This window comes from Harpia harpyja, chromosome 2 (genome assembly GCF_026419915.1).
Source record: "Harpia harpyja isolate bHarHar1 chromosome 2, bHarHar1 primary haplotype, whole genome shotgun sequence".
Classification (NCBI taxonomy): Eukaryota; Metazoa; Chordata; class Aves; order Accipitriformes; family Accipitridae; genus Harpia; species Harpia harpyja.
In genome coordinates, this window is record NC_068941.1 from 61,276,329 (window position 1) to 61,295,270 (window position 18,942).

An 18,942-nucleotide genomic window follows, 5' to 3' on the forward strand; every position below is an offset into this window, starting at 1 on the left:
CTTCCTAGTATAACTATTAACTTTAAAATGATGCGTGATGTAATAGTTATAACCCTTCAAACAGTTATTTCTCCAAATTTCTCTATACTCTAAATGCTGAAAGACTGTGACATAAGTACCACTTTGAGTTGTTTTACTGTCTTGTTTGGAAGCATGCTGCTGTGGGCTGCCTATGTGGTAAGAAATACAGTAGGACTAATTTTTATTCCACTTAAAAATAAGGTAAAAGTGGGTACAGAAAGGTCACGGGTGATGCACAAACTTTGTAAAAAAAAAAGGTAAAAGTGGGTACAGAAAGGTCACGGGTGATGCACAAACTTTGTAAAAAAAGAGGTAAAAGTGGGTACAGAAAGGTCACAGGTGATGCACAAACTTTGTAAAAAAAGAGGTATAGCGCTTTTGCTGAAGATGCTCTTTAAGAGCAGATCTCTGCTATTCTGATCTGAATGTGGTGAGGCTGGATTTGCATTCGTGGGGTTGGTGGGGTTTTTTTGAAAGCTTAAATCTAGAAGTATTCGATGGCTGGGTATCTTACCCTGAACATGTAACATTATGGCTACTGCAGTTCTTCAGAGTTAACAAAACTGAGAAGGAAAAGAAACAAGTCTAATTATGTTAGTCTATGGTAACGTTATTGCATAAATTAGTGGACATAATACAGCCAGTAAACAACATTGAAAAGAATAAACGTGATGGGAAAGACCATTCTGGACCACTTGTCTATCGAGTTAACATCAGTCAAATCAGGGATTTTGACTTTGATCTGGGATGCCCTTCTTCGTAAGCGTCCTTTTTTATGAAGCCTGTGCCTGTCCAGAGCACTCCTACTGTAGAGGTCTCTGCTGGAAGTGGCTCTTCTGTACTGCAGGTTGGCACTGTCGTACGTGTACGTGGTGGCTCGGGGGTCACGGAGGCTCGTGAACACGTCTGAGCTGCTGACGTCATTTCGTATTTCGAGTGGGCTAAGAAGCATGTTTCCATGGGGATCAACCTGTGTCAAGGAAGGAATGTGAATTAGACAAGTTCCTCAGCCAGCCCAAGGTTTCCCAGACGGACGGGTACCTTCTGGCTCTACTGCCGAGGTGCTCCTGGGGCTGCAGTGGCAGTCATGTCTTGTACAGCGTTGACAAAAGTGAAAAGATACTGAATACGCTTTCCTGACTAGTGTGAAATTAGCTATTAAGCATCTAAGTACCTGCCATCCTGACCAGGCTCCTTGGTCTGGGACCTTTTAATTCAGTTAGTTATCCCCTGTAAAGACTTTTCTAATTTTATCTTTAACTTAGATCACAGTCTTTATGAAATACTGATTTTTAATATTTGGTGACCTGACACCTGAAGCTTTCACATACTCAAGGTGAAAATAAAGTGTTGCTGTCTGCCCATTTTATACAGTTTTATACAGTTTTAGTGCTGTAGGTTAGTTTCAAAAACAGTTTCGTAACAATGGGTTCCTCGTATGAAAAGCACGTAGGTACATGTGCATTTTATCAGTTATTGTAAAATGCTCGTGATGACAACTATTTCTGGAGAATTACTATATTGCAGAGATGGAAGTCCCTACTCCCCACAGCATACCATTAACTTGCTCATGTGCAGATAGAATAATCCACTTTACTCAGTGAAACCTTACATTCAGTTGCATTTTTATATGTCGGTACCAGAAGCAGTTGCTTCAAATACATTTATCACTTACTTTATTTGTACTGTTAGTTAGTCAGGGCACTGCTTTAAGTACCTAAGCAAAGAACTGGAAACTGCAACCGGTATGTACATGTCTGGTGCAGACAATTATATATGTGTATACATAAAATATTTTAATATTGTTGCCTTTTTTATGTATAAATGTAATTAATGATGAATGGCTGCATTACTACCAAGTGTTTACCTTTTCACTCATCTTTAGTTTTCTACATGTTTGTAGTAAAATCTCTTTTAGGAAAAGTTTTTTGGTGTTTCCAGGATGACTTCTGACTTCTCCCTAAAGACTTCCTAGGTGTTTCAAATTCCCAGCTATTTAAACATCCACTGTAGCTTACATGAGGGAAATACACATCAGGACACAGAACTATTAAATGAAACTTCAAAGACTTTGCCTTGAGGCTTGAGTATTAAAATTGGTTTTTGTAAACTGTGGCATTGGACCTACCCCAAATATCCTACAATCTATACCATGGCTCTCTGGGGATGCCTTTATACCAAGGAAAAAAAAATTACTTACTGACAATATCTAGTCTTGTGAAGCACCAGTGATATGCAATGCTTTGTTCGCACTCTGAGCTTTACATTTTTAGCAAGACATAGCAGAGAGAGGAAATGGTATAATAATCTACAGCAGCTTTGAAGTATGTTCAAGAAAAGCTCCAAGCAGAGCACAGGGGGAAATGCAGTCTCTGGGGGTAGCCGCAGAGGAAAGCTGGAAGCCAGAGAAAGCCTCGGTTCCACCTGGCAGCGTGGAAAATGTTCCTTCCCATCACCTGAAGGAGAAAATGTTGCATGATGACTGCTGGCGTATTTACACTGTGCCAGACTAAGCACTGAAAACTACTAACTGAAAACAAAGAAGTGAAGGGGCTATTTGTACAACAGCCACCCAGGAGAGCTGTGGGGAGAAAAGTCTTCTAAATGGAGTAATAAGTCACCACAGATAGAAGATGGTCTAGTCAGGTTTAACAACTGATTCGGTACATGCTGAAATGAGCATTCAGTGGGAACATCCCAGTTCCCACCACTGTTTTGGTGGGAAAAGCTCAAATATTCTGGGTTAGAGAGGCCAGCTGGTCACAAACCAGCATGGTGTTTGCAATCTTTACTTGAGATATGGGCTACCCAGTTTATACTTTTTAGATTAAGTCTTCAAATTTAAGCAGAAGAAAGATCTAAGCTAGGGTTTCCTACTCTCCAGAGGACTGCCATAACTATGGGACTATTCATTACTCCTAAGTTCTGGCATTTTCTGTGGAAAAAGCAATGAACTCAGAGTTGTCTCTGTGTAAAAAGAGAAATTTTTTTAATTCTCAGAAGTTTTGATAGGTCAACCTTTTCTTCCCAGCTTTACGAAATAGCTCTTTGAGCTGTCTTTGATTACATAATCTAATGTTTAAGCTAATTGACTTTAGTATTATAATAGTAGTAACAGTAGTGCAAGCATCATTAAGCAGTTATTATAGCTTCTCTTTTGTGAAGACAACTCATAAATGCCTACAATCTAATGTGATTCATAGGGATGTTTCTTCAACTAATATGCCCTGACGGTTTGTTGTAAGCCAAGCAGTGTACAAATTCCCTCTTTAAGTGTTATGAACGAACCTATTGTATTTTAAAATGAGTTTTATTTAAATCATTTTAGGCGGGATGATTTGTATACATCATGAAGCAATTTAGTCTTTGAATTACTGTCGTTGCAATTCAGAGCAAAGGGCCTTACACTGTTCTTGAGTAAATTAGCTAAGAGAAATATAAAAGCTCTTCTTATGTACCTGTGTCAAATTCTCTGCTTGTGTGATGTGAAGCTAGACTAATAGTTAATTTCCCACGTTGTTAAAAACCCTTTCAGAATTTATTGAAGTTCACTTCAAGATATTCTTAAACTTGTGCTGCTGAGGTTTTGTTACTGAAGCATAGGAATTCTACAAATTCCCGTAGGAATCTGGAAAATATGCAAATTGTTAAGGGATGTGCCAAAGAGACTTGTTATTAGGTTTTTTTATATTAACATTAAAACAAATTAACAGCAAATATGCACACAGAAAAAGCTGTACATTTTCTGTCTTAAAGTCTTTTCTCCCTTACCTAATATGAGGTTACCTGGGGCTTGCTGTTGGTCCTGTTCTGGAGGAAGCCTGTGCATCAGAAACAGCCAGCAGGCTTTAGCTCATTCCACCCCATGTCTCAGCGATGAGGCTCTTTGCCCACATCAGGTATGCACCGCAGTTGTACACAGTCTTTGACACATTTGCATCGGATGGCATGACAAAAAATGGGGATGAAAGAGACCAGGGTCTGTCTACTCAGTTTTCTGGCCCACTAGCTGGCTGCCTGCTTAGGAGTAGAGCATCTCAGTCCCCTTCTTAGGTAGGAAAGATGAGCCATATCAAGCTCAGAGCAGTTCTTTCTTGCTCAGATATAACACATTTATTCTTTCAAATACCCCCTTGTTGTTCTTTAACTGGAATGCCCAGATTTTTTTTACATAAACTGACCATTGCTCAGATGAAAACAGAATTTCTTGCTTAACAAATATTCTGAGCCTAAATGTGTGTTTGCATGAACATATACACTTTGCCTTGTTTTCACAATGCATGAATTTTGCCTAAAGTTGTAGAAAGCTGAATAATTGGGGTTTTTTTTGTCTTTTGAACACATCACTAAGAATATGTGAGGAGGATGTCAAAGCATCTAAAGCTGATGTTGTGTTAGTCATCTGGTATAATTATCAAAGTTTAAATATTCTTCAGATCCATGTATGTGGTGATGCTTCTTGTAATGACATTTATATCTATTTTGAGTGTGCATCTATATTGAGTTTATAGATTTTTAATTTTTCATTTGCACTGGAACTACCTAAGCCTAAATCAGCACAGGTACATATATATGAATATTCATCAGTGATGGAAAAGCCTTGAGGTGTGCTCAGGAAACATCACAAAAAAAGAAATAATAATCTGGCTTGTGTGTTTACTTAGAAAATGAGTTTCCTGCTTAGGAGCATCAAATGATATTGTAAGTGTAAAATAGTTAATGTAATAAAAAACCCCAAAACAACAGACCTGTGTTGACCACATAAAAAGTAGTCAGTCAGCTCTAGGGGAAAAGCATGTTGGCATTCCTTGACAGAGAATGGGTCTCAAATGCTTAGTGCTGTCTGGAATGGATTTTTACCTACCTACTTTTTTTACATTAACTGTCGGGAGATAAAAGGTAAGAACTTTTGTTTTGTCTCAATACAAAAACATCTTTTCTTTCTCTTAAGGTGAGAGATTCAGGGCTGTGTTACTCATATAATCTGTCTTCTTGGAACAAATGCAGTAGTGTTATCACAATATGATCTGCAAAGAAACAAGTTATGCTAAGCAGGGATATACTTATTCAGGTGTGGATTTACTTGAAGTTTGAGCTAGTTGTGTGGTTATGTGCTCCCTCCTTTTTCTCCTTCCAATAGCCACTGTACTGGAAAATCGTATATTTTCCTTGGAGCCTGTGGCTGGTCTCTGGCTTTCCATCCCAGGTGTTTTGTGGTTCACAGAAGGTTTGAAAGGAAGGTGGGATGCTGTGTAGAACTGTGGAGCAAGAGACCACCCGTCACCTGCCTTGTGTTGCCATTCATGAACCTCTCGATGTCTCAGCCCCTTTCCCACTCACACTATGATTGCATCCTATCTCTTTCTCATGCTTAAGAGACATCTTCTGTGTAATGATTATTCACACTATAATTGTCTGGGGAAACAGAAGCAGCTGCATGCATGGACTATCTAAATATTTTCTTGCAGGGTGATTTGTCCTACTTATCTGTAATTATGGTGGTTTCCTCAGTGACATCTATCTTCAAGAAATGGACAAGGAGATATAAACAGTCTTTATGCTTTATTCAGAGAAACAGAAAGCTTGTTTACTACAAATTAATATTTTTTTGCATATTAAAAATTAAAATGGCATAAATTGTGAAACTGGAGAGGCTTTATTTCCACCTTGTTCAGTCTGTAGAGCAAGGGACACCCACACATGAAACAGCAGTATGGTTTCATTTTCCATCTGGTCTTCTCTATACTGTTTTAATATCACGGTCAGTTTGCTGAGTGTTGCTCACATGTCTAATGCTTTTGTTATCTGGTGAAGGAATTTGAACTCTTTTAGTTGAAGGAGTTGCATGTCAGATGCGAATGAGCATTATCTTCACCTGGCACAAAGAGAGGAAGCGCTGTTACATATCTTCTATTGATTATAGGTCCCTGTATGGATAGGTGGTATGGGTCAAGAGTAAAAGGGAAAAAAAATCCTATAGCTGTATATACTTACAGCTGTACTTCTTCTGTGCTCCAGAAAAACCTTTCCCCTGCTCTGGTACAGGCGTCATAATACAGTGAAAAATCTCAAAACATGACGGAGAGGGGCTGGGAGCTGTCTTCACTAGAGATCACATAACCTTACTGTGTTCCACTGCTCAGGTCACATGCATTCTTCCTGCTGAAGACAGAAATACGGCTGTTGGACATCAGCATTTCCATGCTGAGTTAAATGAATGCTCACAAGGTCCCACATCAATGTATCTCCAGTGGGATAACAAAATCCATTGACATCCATTCATGTGTGTATGTCTGTGTATGTATGCATCTAAAATCACAAACTTGCATTGTACAGGCAGAAAGCAGTCTTCTCACTTAGAGCAGAATGGAATTGCAGTCTAAGGTGTGAACACTTACAAATCCTGGTACAAAGTGTGTATGTTTTCTGTTTTCTGTCAAAAATATGCTGATATATGCATGTGGAGCTCTGAAAAGTTCAAGTGTGGTTGCAAATACTTCCCATCCCATTCTGAGTACTGGTCTCAGCACAATCTTTGCCAGCATACCATTTAGAGAAAAGCTTTTAGTCATGAGTTAGGGCTTTTTGTTAGTTAAACAAACTCTCCAAATATGTAGGAAAAAGAGCTTACCTGCACTGTTATCCTTTACACTTTCTCATCCTTTACTCAGTTCAGTGCACTGGGGCCCATGTAGCCAAGGCTGACCTCTGAAGAAGTGTTGCTTCCCTCTTCATCATGAACCCTTGCTGTGCTGCTTCTCACCTAGGCCGGGTTATCTCAGGAACTGTTGAGGTGCCTGGTCAGAGTTTGTGGGTGTTGTTGGGTTTTTTTCCTTCCTTACTTTCCGTAGAAATGGATAGACAGTGTCTGCACACAACAATCTGTATCAGGGTAGCTTATCTCCTGTGCTCTGTGGAGGACAATACTTTGTGGGACCTTGGAGACTGCTGCAAGCCTCAACTGAATTTGTGCACCCACTGTAATAAAGCATCTCCTACACATTGGGACAGGAGGTGAATACGAGTAAGGACTTTTAGTGGGCTCGTGAGTTCACTGAGGACATGACGACTCTGTTAATGATGCTGAGCTGTAGTGGTGTGGCTGCTGGGACACAAGACACACAGCTCTAGAACTAATAAAATATCACAGAGTTTCTGAAATGCACTTCCTGACACGTATGTGAAATTGCAACCATGCATAAAGCTAAAGTCCTACCTGTTAGAGTTTTATGTGTCAGTCTCATTCTTCAAGCTGAACAGGGGGCTCAAATATAGTTTTGTCCAAACGTTATCACCACTGGCCACAACAGTAAAGAATTTTATAGGACAGCCTGGGTAAGATCTCATTAATATTTGGATGTAACATATTGTAAGAAAAGCAGAGAACAGAAGAAAATTTTTGGCTCATTAGGATATGTATTTTCCTCTGAGTCAGACTGGGCCAAATACACCTGAGGGAAGTGTTTATTTCTGAAAAACTGGGAAAAAATGGAATAGGTTTATAGAAGTTTGCAAGTGCTCAGTGGTGTACTGCTAAATTAAACTCCTCCCTGTTAAAAAAAAAATGTCCATAGTATTACTTCTTGGAGTTTGTCTGGCTTGTTTTTTAAGAGGGAGTAGCTGTGGTCTGCTTGAATTTAGCCTGAGGGAAAAATCCTGACATCTGTGAAAGTTGTTATAACCTAGCAGCATCCTCCTTGCATTCCTGGAAGCTCAGTGGTGTGGGCTTCATTCAAAACTCACTGAAGCCACAGTGTCTGTCTTTGCTTTCTATTTTTGGTGAAGTTTCTGTGTGTAAAGAGGAACTATATAATAAACATTTCTTCTATAACACCTTCTAGAGCAAAGAAATATACACTTGAAATGGTAAATATTTAACTTTCTTGTACCCTTGTATTTCTTCTGTGCTGCAAAGAAATACTTATTCTGAATACTCATTTCCATTTTCTGTAGTTTCTTACTCTGTTTTCAGTTGAAGACGGAAAAAAACATATGTTGCTGTAATCTCCTTAAAATATGATTTTTCTCTAGACAATCTCAAATGCTTTTGCATACGTGTTCAAACTGCACTTATCTCTATCATCATATACATCAACATTGTCACAGCAGAAATAATGTTTGAAAAGTTAGCTTGAACATTTTACCTGGACTCTATTTGTTTCCAGTCTGCTCTTCTCGCCTGTAGCTTGTCTTGCCCTGCCTGCTGCCTTTTTTTGACGTTGGGGTCCTTTCCCAAAGAATATGTAGTTTACAAAGGCATATTCCAGCAAGGCCAGGAACACAAACACAAAGCATCCCATCAGGTAAATATCTATTGCCTTGACGTAGGGAATCTTTGGCAAGGTCTCTCTGAGGTGGGTGCTGATGGTGGTCATGGTCAGCACAGTTGTGATTCCTGCGAAAGGAAGAAAAAGGCGTTGACTAACAAGACAGGGAAGGGGATTTGAGCGTGAAAAGCATAATGGCAGCATTGCGCGGCTACCATGCACTTCTCATGCAGATGGCTTAATTACGTGATCAGATTCTTAACAGCCAAGGGAATGCATTTTGCAGGACTGGAAAGGACGATATCCTTGCAGGCCTGCTGATAGCACCTTCCTTGGCTTTCCATGCAACGGAGGGTGAATGAAATAGCCTTCAAAAGCCCAGGCTATCTTGGTACATCTTGCCTTAATTTTTACAATAACTCTGCTAGGGAACGTGGTGTTAGCTGACCTGGATAGGAAAGAGTTGATCACTGTTCTTTCTACGTGAGGAAATGCTTCTCGCTTTACTTACAGCAGTAGCCCTGCTTGACCTCATAGGGTGGCTTGCATTGCTCTGGGGAATTGGAATGAGTATCTAGCTTTTGACTGAATCCAGAGGATTGAAAGGAGAAAGGGAAGCTTTATGATAAAGTGATGGTCTTTGATGAACAGAAAGGGATACATATTCTTGTGCCAAAACAGCTTTCCCTGTTAAAGGGGTGCTCGCAAATAAAGAATTTCCATCTCCTTGTGTAATCCATCGCTGCATGATCCTTTTTTTTTTGGGGTGTGTTTGTGTGTTTTGTTTTAGCTGGATGAAATTATTTTTTAGTCTGCTTTAATCACAGGTCATTAATGCATCTAGAAAATAGTTCTTGGCACAGGTGTAATGAATTGAATTTACAGAGAGGTGGGACAAAATAGAGGTGGGACAAAGTGGCTTTCTGACATTAGCATTTGAAAAGCATACCTGCCTTAAAGTGCAGATGGTGGCAGAAGATCTTGGTTCTTATGGAAAGTTGCAGGAAGGAACATGGTACAGGAAATAACCAACTATGTAGGTGAACCAGGCTTATTTCATGTAAGTTGGTATCTCTCCACTGATATTGGTAGGACCTTGTGTATTAATTCCAGTCACATATCTGGCCTGACAGGACACTTTTTAACATCAATGAGATGTTGATGCAGCACAGTGTTAGATACCCTTGGCTACCTGAATTAGACCTTTATGCTCCAGTTTGGAAGCAAGATGATTTTGGCCCGATCCAAAGACCATTACGGCAACTGGAAGTCAGTCAGGGTCCCAACCTAACTGCAGGGCAAGAACTTCAGACATAGGCAAGGTGACACCTGCCTGCCTTCCTGACAACGAAGATCCTACACTGCATGTGTAAGACCACAATTAATGCTGCTGCAATCAGCTGTATGGATTCGGTGCTACTGTATTCAAAGGCAACATGTATCTACGTGGTTCAGTGATTTTAAAAAGAAGTTACCTAGAGCAACTCTGGCTGCAGAGGCATCATAATTGATCCAGAAGGATACCCACGACAGAATTGTGATCAGCGTGGAAGGCATATAGGTTTGCAAAATGAAGTATCCAATATTTCTTTTAAGCCGGAAGCTAAGTGATAATCGAGGATATGCTCCTGAAAGAAAGAAGTCATTATATGACTAATGCCTAACAAAAGTTAGACACTGATATTTCTGGGTTGGGGAAGAGGGGGGAGATTTTTTTAACTAGCCAGTGCTTACCTGTTGTAAATTCTACTCTCTTTGATACCATCTTGTAATCAACAATAGAAAATTGCGGGAGCTCGATGTTATTAACTCCCGTTACTGCCGACTCTCCTCCATTCCAGTAAAATTCAATATCATCAGTAGTGTATCCATCTGAAACAGAGGCACAATTTGATTATTGATTTTTGGTTTTGTTTTATTACTTGGCTTAAATAGTTGTGGTTAAAGTGGAAAGAGCTGCCATTAATCAGGAATTCAGCCTTCTGTTGTGTGACACTTCTGTTATCCAGAAGCCATGTAGCCTCCTCTGTACCCAGGGGAAGCTTCGAGGTGTGGAAAGGGAGAAGACAGGAAACAAGGATAGAATTTAAGATTAAAGATCAATTTTTAGCTAACTCTAATACTACTACTTTTTGTTCAGGCTTGAGTTGCTCAGTTTACCAACAAACTGATATAACATCAGCGAAACTTTTAAACTCTCTAGGAGGATGTATTGGTTTTGTGTGGCAAGGTTTTGGTAGCGGGTGGGGTTACAGGGGTGGCTTCTGTGAGAAGCTGCTGGAAGCTTCCCCTGTGTTCGAGAGAGCCCATACCAGCCGGCTCTAAGACAGACCCGCCGCCGGCCAAGGCCGAGCCAATCAGCGATAGTGGTAACGCCTCTGTGATAACATTTTTAAGAAGGAAAAAAGTTGGGATGGCGGTTTTCTGCAGCCGGAGAGAGGAGTGAGAACATGTAAGAGAAACAACCCTGCGGACACCAAGGTCAGTGAAGAAGGAGGGGGAGGAGATGCTCCAGGCGCCGGAGCAGAGATTCCCCTGCAGCCCGTGGTGAAGACCATGGTGAGGCAGGCTGTCCCCCTGCAGTCCATGGAAGTCCACGGTGAAGCAGATATCCACCTGCAGCCCGTGGAGGACCCCACGCCGGAGCAGGTGGGTTCCCGAAGGAGGCTGTGACCCCGTGGGAAGCCCGCGCTGGAGCAGGCTCCTGGCAGGACCTGCGGATCTGTGGAGAGAGGAGCCCACAGAGCAGATTTTCTGGCAAGACTTGTGACCCCGTGGGGGGCCCACGCTGGAGCAGTCTGTGCCTGAAGGACTGCACACCGTGGAAAGGACCCATGCTGGAGCAGTTCGTGAAGAACTGCAGCCCGTGGGAAGGACCCACGTTGGAGAAGTTCGTGGAGGACTGTCTTCCGTGGGTGGGACCCCACGCTGGAGCAGGGGAAGAGTGTGATGAGTCCTCCCCCTGAGGAGGATGAAGCGGCAGAAAATAACGTGTGATGAACTGACCGTAAACCCCATCCCCGTCCCCCTGTGCCGCTGGGGGGGTGGTAGAGAATCCGGGAGTGAAGTTTTGCCCGGGAAGAAGGGAGGGGTGGAGGGAAGGTGTTCTGAGATTTGGTTTTATTTCTCATTACCCTACTCCAGTTGATTTGTAATAAATCAAGTTAATTTTTCCCCAAACTGAGTCTGTTTTGCCCATGACGGTAATTGGTGAGTGATCTCTCCTATCCTTATCTCGACCCACAAGCTCTTTGTTATATTTTCTCTCCCCTGTCCAGTTGAGAAGGAGGGGGAGTGATAGAACAGCTCTGGTGGGCACCTGGCATCCAGCCAGGGTTAACCCATCACAGAGGAGTTCTGACAGGAAAACCAGGTTCAGTTCCCAGCTTTGCATTTGATTTTCTATGCAGGCTGTGACAAAATACAGAGTTTGGAGCCAGTGGATGCAAAGATGATACTAGAAGAATTCAGGTGCCTGTACGATTACCTGACAATGTCTGTCGGAGCTGTAGGTATCCTTTTGATATTCATGCAGCATTTTATATTTTAATTAGACCATGCCATCTTTGATCTTCTGTTATCACAGAACTACTTCCTATTGACTTCAAAACTAGCACGTTTCTTCTCTTTCCTTTTAACAGCGATGTTGATTATTTATCATTTAATTAAAAATTAATTTGCCATTCTACCATTAGGAATGTTAACATTATGGTTACCATTTTCAAAAACATTTTGATTAAACCCCAAAGTGACTGAGTTTCAAAAAAAATCTCACAGTTGATGACATTTGTGTACTAATATTTAAACTGGTTCCAATTTATTGCATTTTACTACTTTCTCCAGATATCTACCAAAGGAGAGAACAACATCTCATCTATTTTCAGACTTTTCCTTCAGGTGTTAGATTTAATCAGGTTTAAATCATATAACACAGATCAAATGAAAGCTTGTGTTTGAACTCAAAGTTTTAGAAAACTTGACAGTAGTTTTGCCAGCTGAACCAACCGTAGCATCAGAAGCCTCTACAGAGTTAGGAACTTACCTTTTCATATACACCAGTAATACAATTTCTAGCTAGGGAAATTAGTCTCGAGATGTCTTTTCCTATGATAGTGCCTGGTAATAGCCTCATCTCTGGAAGGCTGACCACATGCAGAATGGGTCCGTAGTTTCCCTGGTGACAATTAGAGAAGCTCTCACAACTTGCTGCCAGGCTCAAGGGACTGCTTGGAAAGTCTGCAATTATCGAACAACTATCTCTTGATGCAAACACACAGTGACGGGCTGAACAAGGTTAAGTGTTCGCATATCTTATTTGTGAGCTGCTCAGTGCCATGGTTTGCTAACTATCTGAATTGCTCACGAAACTGTACTAACCTGTGTAATACAGATGGCTGCTGTTTGCTTAAAACTATGCTTCCTGTTACTTACGCTAATTTTTTTGATATGAACCATTCCAGGGCTGTCACACAGGGCTCGCTGCATGGCTAGTTTTCCTTCCTTCCAGGTAGAAGCCAAAAGCTTTTCACTGCAAAAGGTCAAGGTAGCTGCTTGGTCATGGAACTTCAGTAGCTGCTTTAAGGGTGTTGTTGCACACAAACTGCGGGGCCAACATGAGCCACATGTAGGGTGTAATACAAAATGAAGGAGGGAATGAAGACTGCTAAGTCTGTTTAAAGGCTAAGAATAAGATTGTCAGGGAAGCATTAACTTCATTTTCTTGCAAATCTGTATTAGAAAAAAATATCTCTTGAATGCTTTCCCTTTTTAAAAAAGATGGAGCAAAACAGAGGAAATGGTAAACTATGATCTCATACTGAAAGGGTATTGATTATGTGTAGACTCGGTACCACACAGATATCCTCTACATGAGGTAACACTCATAGCTATTTCTTTGTCTGTAGAGGCTAGAATAAAAAAGAAAGGTGCAGCACTACCTAGATGTTGCACAGGTACTTGCTGTAAAGACACAGGTGGAGGTTTAGATGTGAGAATCCTGGATTCTGCTTCAGGGTTTGGAAGAAAAGGGTGAACATGATTCTTCTGCTCTGTACCATCATCACCTGGGGTCCTTTTCACACCCCTCCCACCAATTTTGCTCCAATTGTGCCGCTTCCTCATCTGGTGTGTGCTGGGACCCAGGGCAGAGAGGAGCCGTCTCCAGTCCTCAGCAAGTCCTGACTTTATTTGCTGTCTCCTGAGGAAGCCTCTGCCAGCTTCTCTGCAGTTCCTCTGCCTTCTTGACAAAAAAGGGAATAGTTTGGCCACCTTATTGCAAATAAAATTCCCTTCCCCAAAGGTGAATTATCATAGATTTAGTTGTTAAAACCACAATGGTATGAAATAAACACCTGGGATCTCACAGGGCAGATTTCAAAAAGAAAACAAGGACAACTTCCTATGAAATGATAGCACCGTGTTACTGGTACAGTGTATGGTGATGCTTGACCTTCGCAAAAACAGATTACGGGAGTTTTGTAATGTAGGCAAATGTGCTTTTCACTAGTCTTGGAAAGGTTTCTATGACTTTGGCTACTAAATGAAGAGTAGAACCACAAGGTTATAAAGTTAATGGACCAAAAGCAAGAACCTTGCATGGAAGATTTCAGCTGATGACGTGCCATCACTGCTGGCAGGCCATGTCTTTAAGCTTTTCAAACTTAAAAAAGACTTCCAAATACCACAAAAAATTGATCTAGTGTGAGCTACCACTGTTTCTAATATGCTGATTCATTCCTTCAGTTTATTCTGGTTAAAGCTGGGGGAAATTATGAGAACGGGATGGTGACGTTTTTCAGTCAGGAGCATTCACATTTGTTAGCTCTCTTTTTAGAAAAGTAATTGAGCAGGAACACCTTTCTGCAGTTTTGTACGGAGAGAACCTCAGTACAAGCATGATTTCCTTGACAGTCATTGTAATAACTGTGCTAGGCACAAACAAGGTGTAAACTGTCTCCAGGCAGTCCATTCCCTGGCGTGATATGATTTTTGTTGTGTGATGCCTGTCATTGCATGCTTTGCATGTCGTTCTAGGTGCATGAGAGGCATTGCTTTATTGGCTGAGGCTGCCTCACGGGTGCAGGGCTTGGAGGCCCTCATGGTCCATAGGCGCTGACATTGCTTTTTGCTTTCCAAACTAGCAAACTCTAAAGGAAGGCAGCTGGCTGCAGTTTAAAGACTGGAACCCATCTGGGCTCTGAACAGAGTTAGCAGAGGGCAGATGGCTCCTTCTCCTTTTTGAAGTGGATAGTGCCTTCAAGCGAGGAGCCGTAGTGATGTAGAAACGTTCAGTGTGGAGCAGCGTTAGTTTCTGGCTAGCAGGCAGTGATAAACCCTCATTTCTGGCAGCATACACCTTTAACACTTACAATGGAAGAAAAGCTATTTCAATGGTAGAAAAAGTGGGTCTAGTCTGTGCAGTGGCCAGCTCTAACAGGCTGATTTGTTCACTGAATTTATCTGTACTGCCCAGGTATCCCCTCGGCAGCTTTTTTCCGCGTGATCCTTTTCCCTCTGCGTACGTATCCATGTCACTGCTTTAAAGGGATGCCTCTGCTTTTGTGACAGAGAGCGCAGTACTTACAACTGGACGTGTCTGAACAGAAATTTCATAGAAATCAGATATCGGGAACTTGAAATATTTCAATTGCGTTCATAATAGCTGTCAAGAGTGGCTGCAGCTGCGGAAGTCTAGAATTATATCCCCAAATACGTAGGATAGTGACATTAAGGGCATTTAACGATTTAATAACAGGAGTTAACCTAATTCAGTCGGGCCCGTTCCCTAAAAGTCAGAACCGGCTTCTCCGCGCGGGAGTCGCCTGGGGCCGAGCTCCCGCGTGGCCCCCAGGGCACCCACCCGGGGGACAGCGGGGAAGGTGTCGGGCTCCCCCGGCCCCGCCTGTCCCCCCCGCCCCGCTCCTCCCCGCTCGGCCCGGCGCAGCGCAGCCCCGCGACCACGGCGGGGCGCCCGCGCTCCGCGGCGGCGGCCGGGCCGGGCCGGGCCGGGCCGGGCCGGAGCTCTGCCCGCCGGCCCCGGCCCCCGGCCGCCCTCCCTCGGGCCTCGGCCCCGGGACAGCCCGCCTCGCCGGGCCCGAAAGGTGCCATCCCCACGGGGTTAGGCTTGTTGCCGAACTTGGCCAGGAGAGCCGTGAGTAGGCGGCAGAGGAGAGGCGGGCTGGCAGGGGGGGGCGGGGGTGCGCCCGGCCGCTTAACGTGAGCGGCGGTGTTTAACGGCGTTGGGATTTAAACACGTTCGCTCAGTATTCCAGGGGCAAACGTGGGCCGATTTCCGGGCTGACATCCCTAGCAGTCTAGCCCGCTTAATCACACAATTCTCCCAGGATTTCTGCGCGTGATTTTGTTGACCTAAATAATAAGTGATTGCTAAGTTTTGGTTTGGTTTTTTTTTTTTTTCCAGTTAATAAAGGTCCCATGAAAATTATTTGATCTATTTAAGCCTTTGTTTGCTTGCTAGATTCTTTTCCAGCTTCAAAACCATTAATATATGTTCGATTGCCCAGCTCGAGACATTAAACTTCTGCTTCCTAGGAAATAATGTCTAGAAATGATAATAAAATGATAATATAGCCCTTGATGTGCCAATGCTTCTCCTTTTTTTGTTTTTGTTTTTTTTTTCTTCTAGACCAGCAGCCGAGAGTTTAAGTGAGAACACTTAGGCAGAAGTACCACAGATCTAAAAAGTAACTAGATTCAAGCACGGCAAGAAATAGGTTACGTATAAAGCATGCTGTTCACAGAAAAAAATACTTTAGAAATGTTGCTGACATAGTGATACAGCCAAGGTTAACAGCGTATTAGATGTTAATGTCACCACGCTGTTTTATTTTCCACTGCAGCACTTACCATCTCAAATACCTCTGGGATAAATAAAGATCTTTATTACATTAACTTAACAAATAAAGTCATGGTTCTACTATTACTACCAATTCCACAGAGGTGTCCAAACGGAGCCCCATTTTTCTTCTGATTCTCTAGGGTAGGCAGCTCCGAAACACCCAGCAACAGGGTCTCTGCCTTAGGAATCTGAGTCTAACCAGGTCATTTCAAAAGATTATTTCCACTCTGTGTGCCCCAAGTCATCTGGCCTTGTGTAAAGACATGAGGTTGGAACGCAGCCCTCTTCCATCACTACTGGATCGTCCGTTTCCTAACAACTTAGTTTTCGTTGCTTAATGTATTCTTAGAATATAATTTTTCGTGTTTCACACAGTTATTATTCTTATGACTGTATTCAAACAGGAAGATAAAGCATTTCTTCCGCACACCACCGAGGTGGTCCATACAGTGGTAAATTTATTGTACTATTTCAACTTAAACCCAACATGTGAATGGAGCACCGCAGATCTGAAGATGTGTTTTGGAAAGCAATGTCACTAGTTAACATTAAGGTGGTAGAATTGCTTGAAAAGGCTCCCTGCCACCTGTGTTCAGGTGGGTGTTTGTATCTATAAGTGACTCTTTTTTTCATTAAGAAATACTTTCTATAGGCAGATGGCAGATTGTAACTGGGGATATGAATCAGGATTTAGCCTAAACAATACTGACCCAAATGAAAACTTGGTTAGACTGCTGGAGTACTACAAATTGTCAGTTATTTAAGAAGGTTTCTCAAATAAAAATAAATTTAACATATGGGGCAATCTGTTCCATCCCAGTTGGAGACATCAGTTCCTACCCATTAGAAGCAGAAAATAAATGTTATTACAGCATAAAGTCACTCTTGCAACATCCTAATCTAGTTCAGAGAGTGAATTACAACATTGCCTTACTGTGCAAGCACCTTTAATATTGGTTCGTTATTATTGGTTGTTGTCATTTTTTGCCCCTCTAACTTTTTAAATCTCATTTGCCAGTGAGACTTCAATACAAGGTTGAAGGTCCTTTGGGAGAGGAATTATTTGGTTTTGCTTAATATCTCTTTAATGGCTAACACAGCAGGACTTCTCAGTATCACTGTAGTCTCAATAGATGGAAACATGGAAGGTTTCTGGATAAGTAGTCAGACTTGTACTGAAAATGCCTTACCGGTTTATTTGTCTTCTACTGGATTATGTCAGTGATGTCAAACAACCTACTGAGCCTAAAAGAAATCTAATGCAGTGCACAATCAGAAAGATACAGTAATATATTTTATCTAGTATGGCTTTCATGTGCAAGAGTACCTCTTATGAGGTATACTGTTTTTTTTTTTTCCTGTTCACTAATAAGAGTTTCATTCTCATTAGCTAGAAAAAACAAACCAAGGAATTATTAGGAAAGGAAAAGAGAGCAAATGCAAAAATCTTTGTTTGCATTTTCATATGCTTTCCAATTAATTTTATGCTATTTCTTGACTATTACATGCAGATTTATTTCTTTCCCCAAAATAGCTGTACTAAGTTGGCTATGAAGAAGGGCCACGGAGATGATTAAGGATAGACTTGCTTCCATTGAAGGAAGGACTGACTTAGTCATGATTCTTCAGCCTGGAGGTAAGATGGCTGAGGGAGTGTTATGGCAAAAGTCTGTAAGATCCTAAGTTAGCATGGTGAGCTTGAGCAGGGCATGATTATTCACAATCCCTCACACTTCCAGACCAAGGCAGCAACAAATCGTATGTCTAGTGGCTAGTTTAAAAGAAATAAAGGGAAATACAATGTACAGATAAACTGAAGAACTCATTGCATAAGGTGACATGAGTGTCAGAAGTTTATGCTTGTTCAGAAGCTATCATATATATACACACAGAATAAAAATCTATCCAGGTTATTAAACACAATGATACTATTTCTGACTGGAGGTAGCAAAGTGCAGAACACTTACTGGAGGAGTTTACTGGGGAAGTATCAGCATGTGTATCCTATGCTCTGTATCCTATGCTGTGTGTCCTAGCTTCATAGGTATGTGCTGCTGGCCACTGTCAGATGATGGGTGAGATAGACATTTGATCTGAGACAGTACAGCAGTTAAGGGTCTGACATGTTCCACTGCAGCCTGATTTGCCCGTCCGTCTCATGTCTTTCAACTTTACAACTCATTTTTACTTCATCACTGGAGTGATGATTTTTAGCCTGATGCTGAGAGCCTCTGACTCTACACATCTTTGTGTAATTCATGTAAATTAAACTGCGATTAGAAAGCCTTGTCCATGCCCACGCATATTGTGTAGTAATAAGCAACCTGCCCATAGTAACTCAGTGGCCAAAATGTCACTGAAAACTCAGGTGTCTTCTTATATGCAAATGTTTAGAGAGCAGTGCCAGTGATTTAACTTTGGACTTGAGACATTTTGATGACCTGTTGTCTCAAAATTAGCAGAGGTGACATTGTAACTTTTTTTACAAAGCAAGTGTGCAGTATGTGCTCCTGACCGGTGTCTTCTTGTGCAGACTGGATACTTGTGTAATTGTACATGTAACATGTACAGATGCACAACTGCTATTAACAGATCAGCCCTGATAAGTACAGCCATTATACAGCAGTTTCTACAGACCTTTAGCTAGTTTCTCATCTTATAGTCTAGTTTGAGTGACTCTGAATCATGAAGTTTTAAAATGGTACTTTAGTTACTTTGGTGGTTACAACCGCTGAGGATCTGTTTGTTCAACTGCTTCTCACTTCTTTGCCTGAATCCTCTTCTCCTGTGGGGTTG

General features: G+C 41.7%; 1 protein-coding gene and 1 long non-coding RNA gene across 5 annotated transcripts in view; one reads left to right on the top strand and one right to left on the bottom strand.

The window, feature by feature from the left end:
* Positions 1 to 331: 331 nt before the first annotated feature.
* Positions 332 to 18,942, bottom strand: part of GABRB1 (gamma-aminobutyric acid type A receptor subunit beta1) — a 146,338-nt gene continuing 127,727 nt past the window's right edge. The window contains exons 6-11 of one of the 4 annotated variants that reach the window (XR_008234138.1): positions 10,023 to 10,160; positions 9,764 to 9,916; positions 8,166 to 8,416; positions 6,653 to 6,932; positions 6,016 to 6,183; positions 5,569 to 5,896 (exon numbers count right to left, since the gene is read on the bottom strand). Coding sequence is in view for 1 of the 4 variants with exons in the window: in XM_052780142.1 (XP_052636102.1) it covers positions 644 to 991; positions 8,166 to 8,416; positions 9,764 to 9,916; positions 10,023 to 10,160 (890 nt within the window). In the remaining 3 variants the exon portion in view is untranslated. Of the gene's footprint in view, positions 992 to 5,568; positions 5,897 to 6,015; positions 6,184 to 6,652; positions 8,417 to 9,763; positions 9,917 to 10,022; positions 10,161 to 18,942 lie in introns of those variants that run through there. The other 3 variants (XR_008234140.1, XR_008234139.1, XM_052780142.1) reach the window with 3 other exon arrangements.
* On the top strand, positions 15,331 to 17,861 carry LOC128138739 (uncharacterized). The gene is made up of 3 exons (XR_008234141.1): positions 15,331 to 15,438; positions 16,551 to 16,742; positions 17,681 to 17,861. It is a non-coding gene; the product is annotated as an uncharacterized LOC128138739 (long non-coding RNA).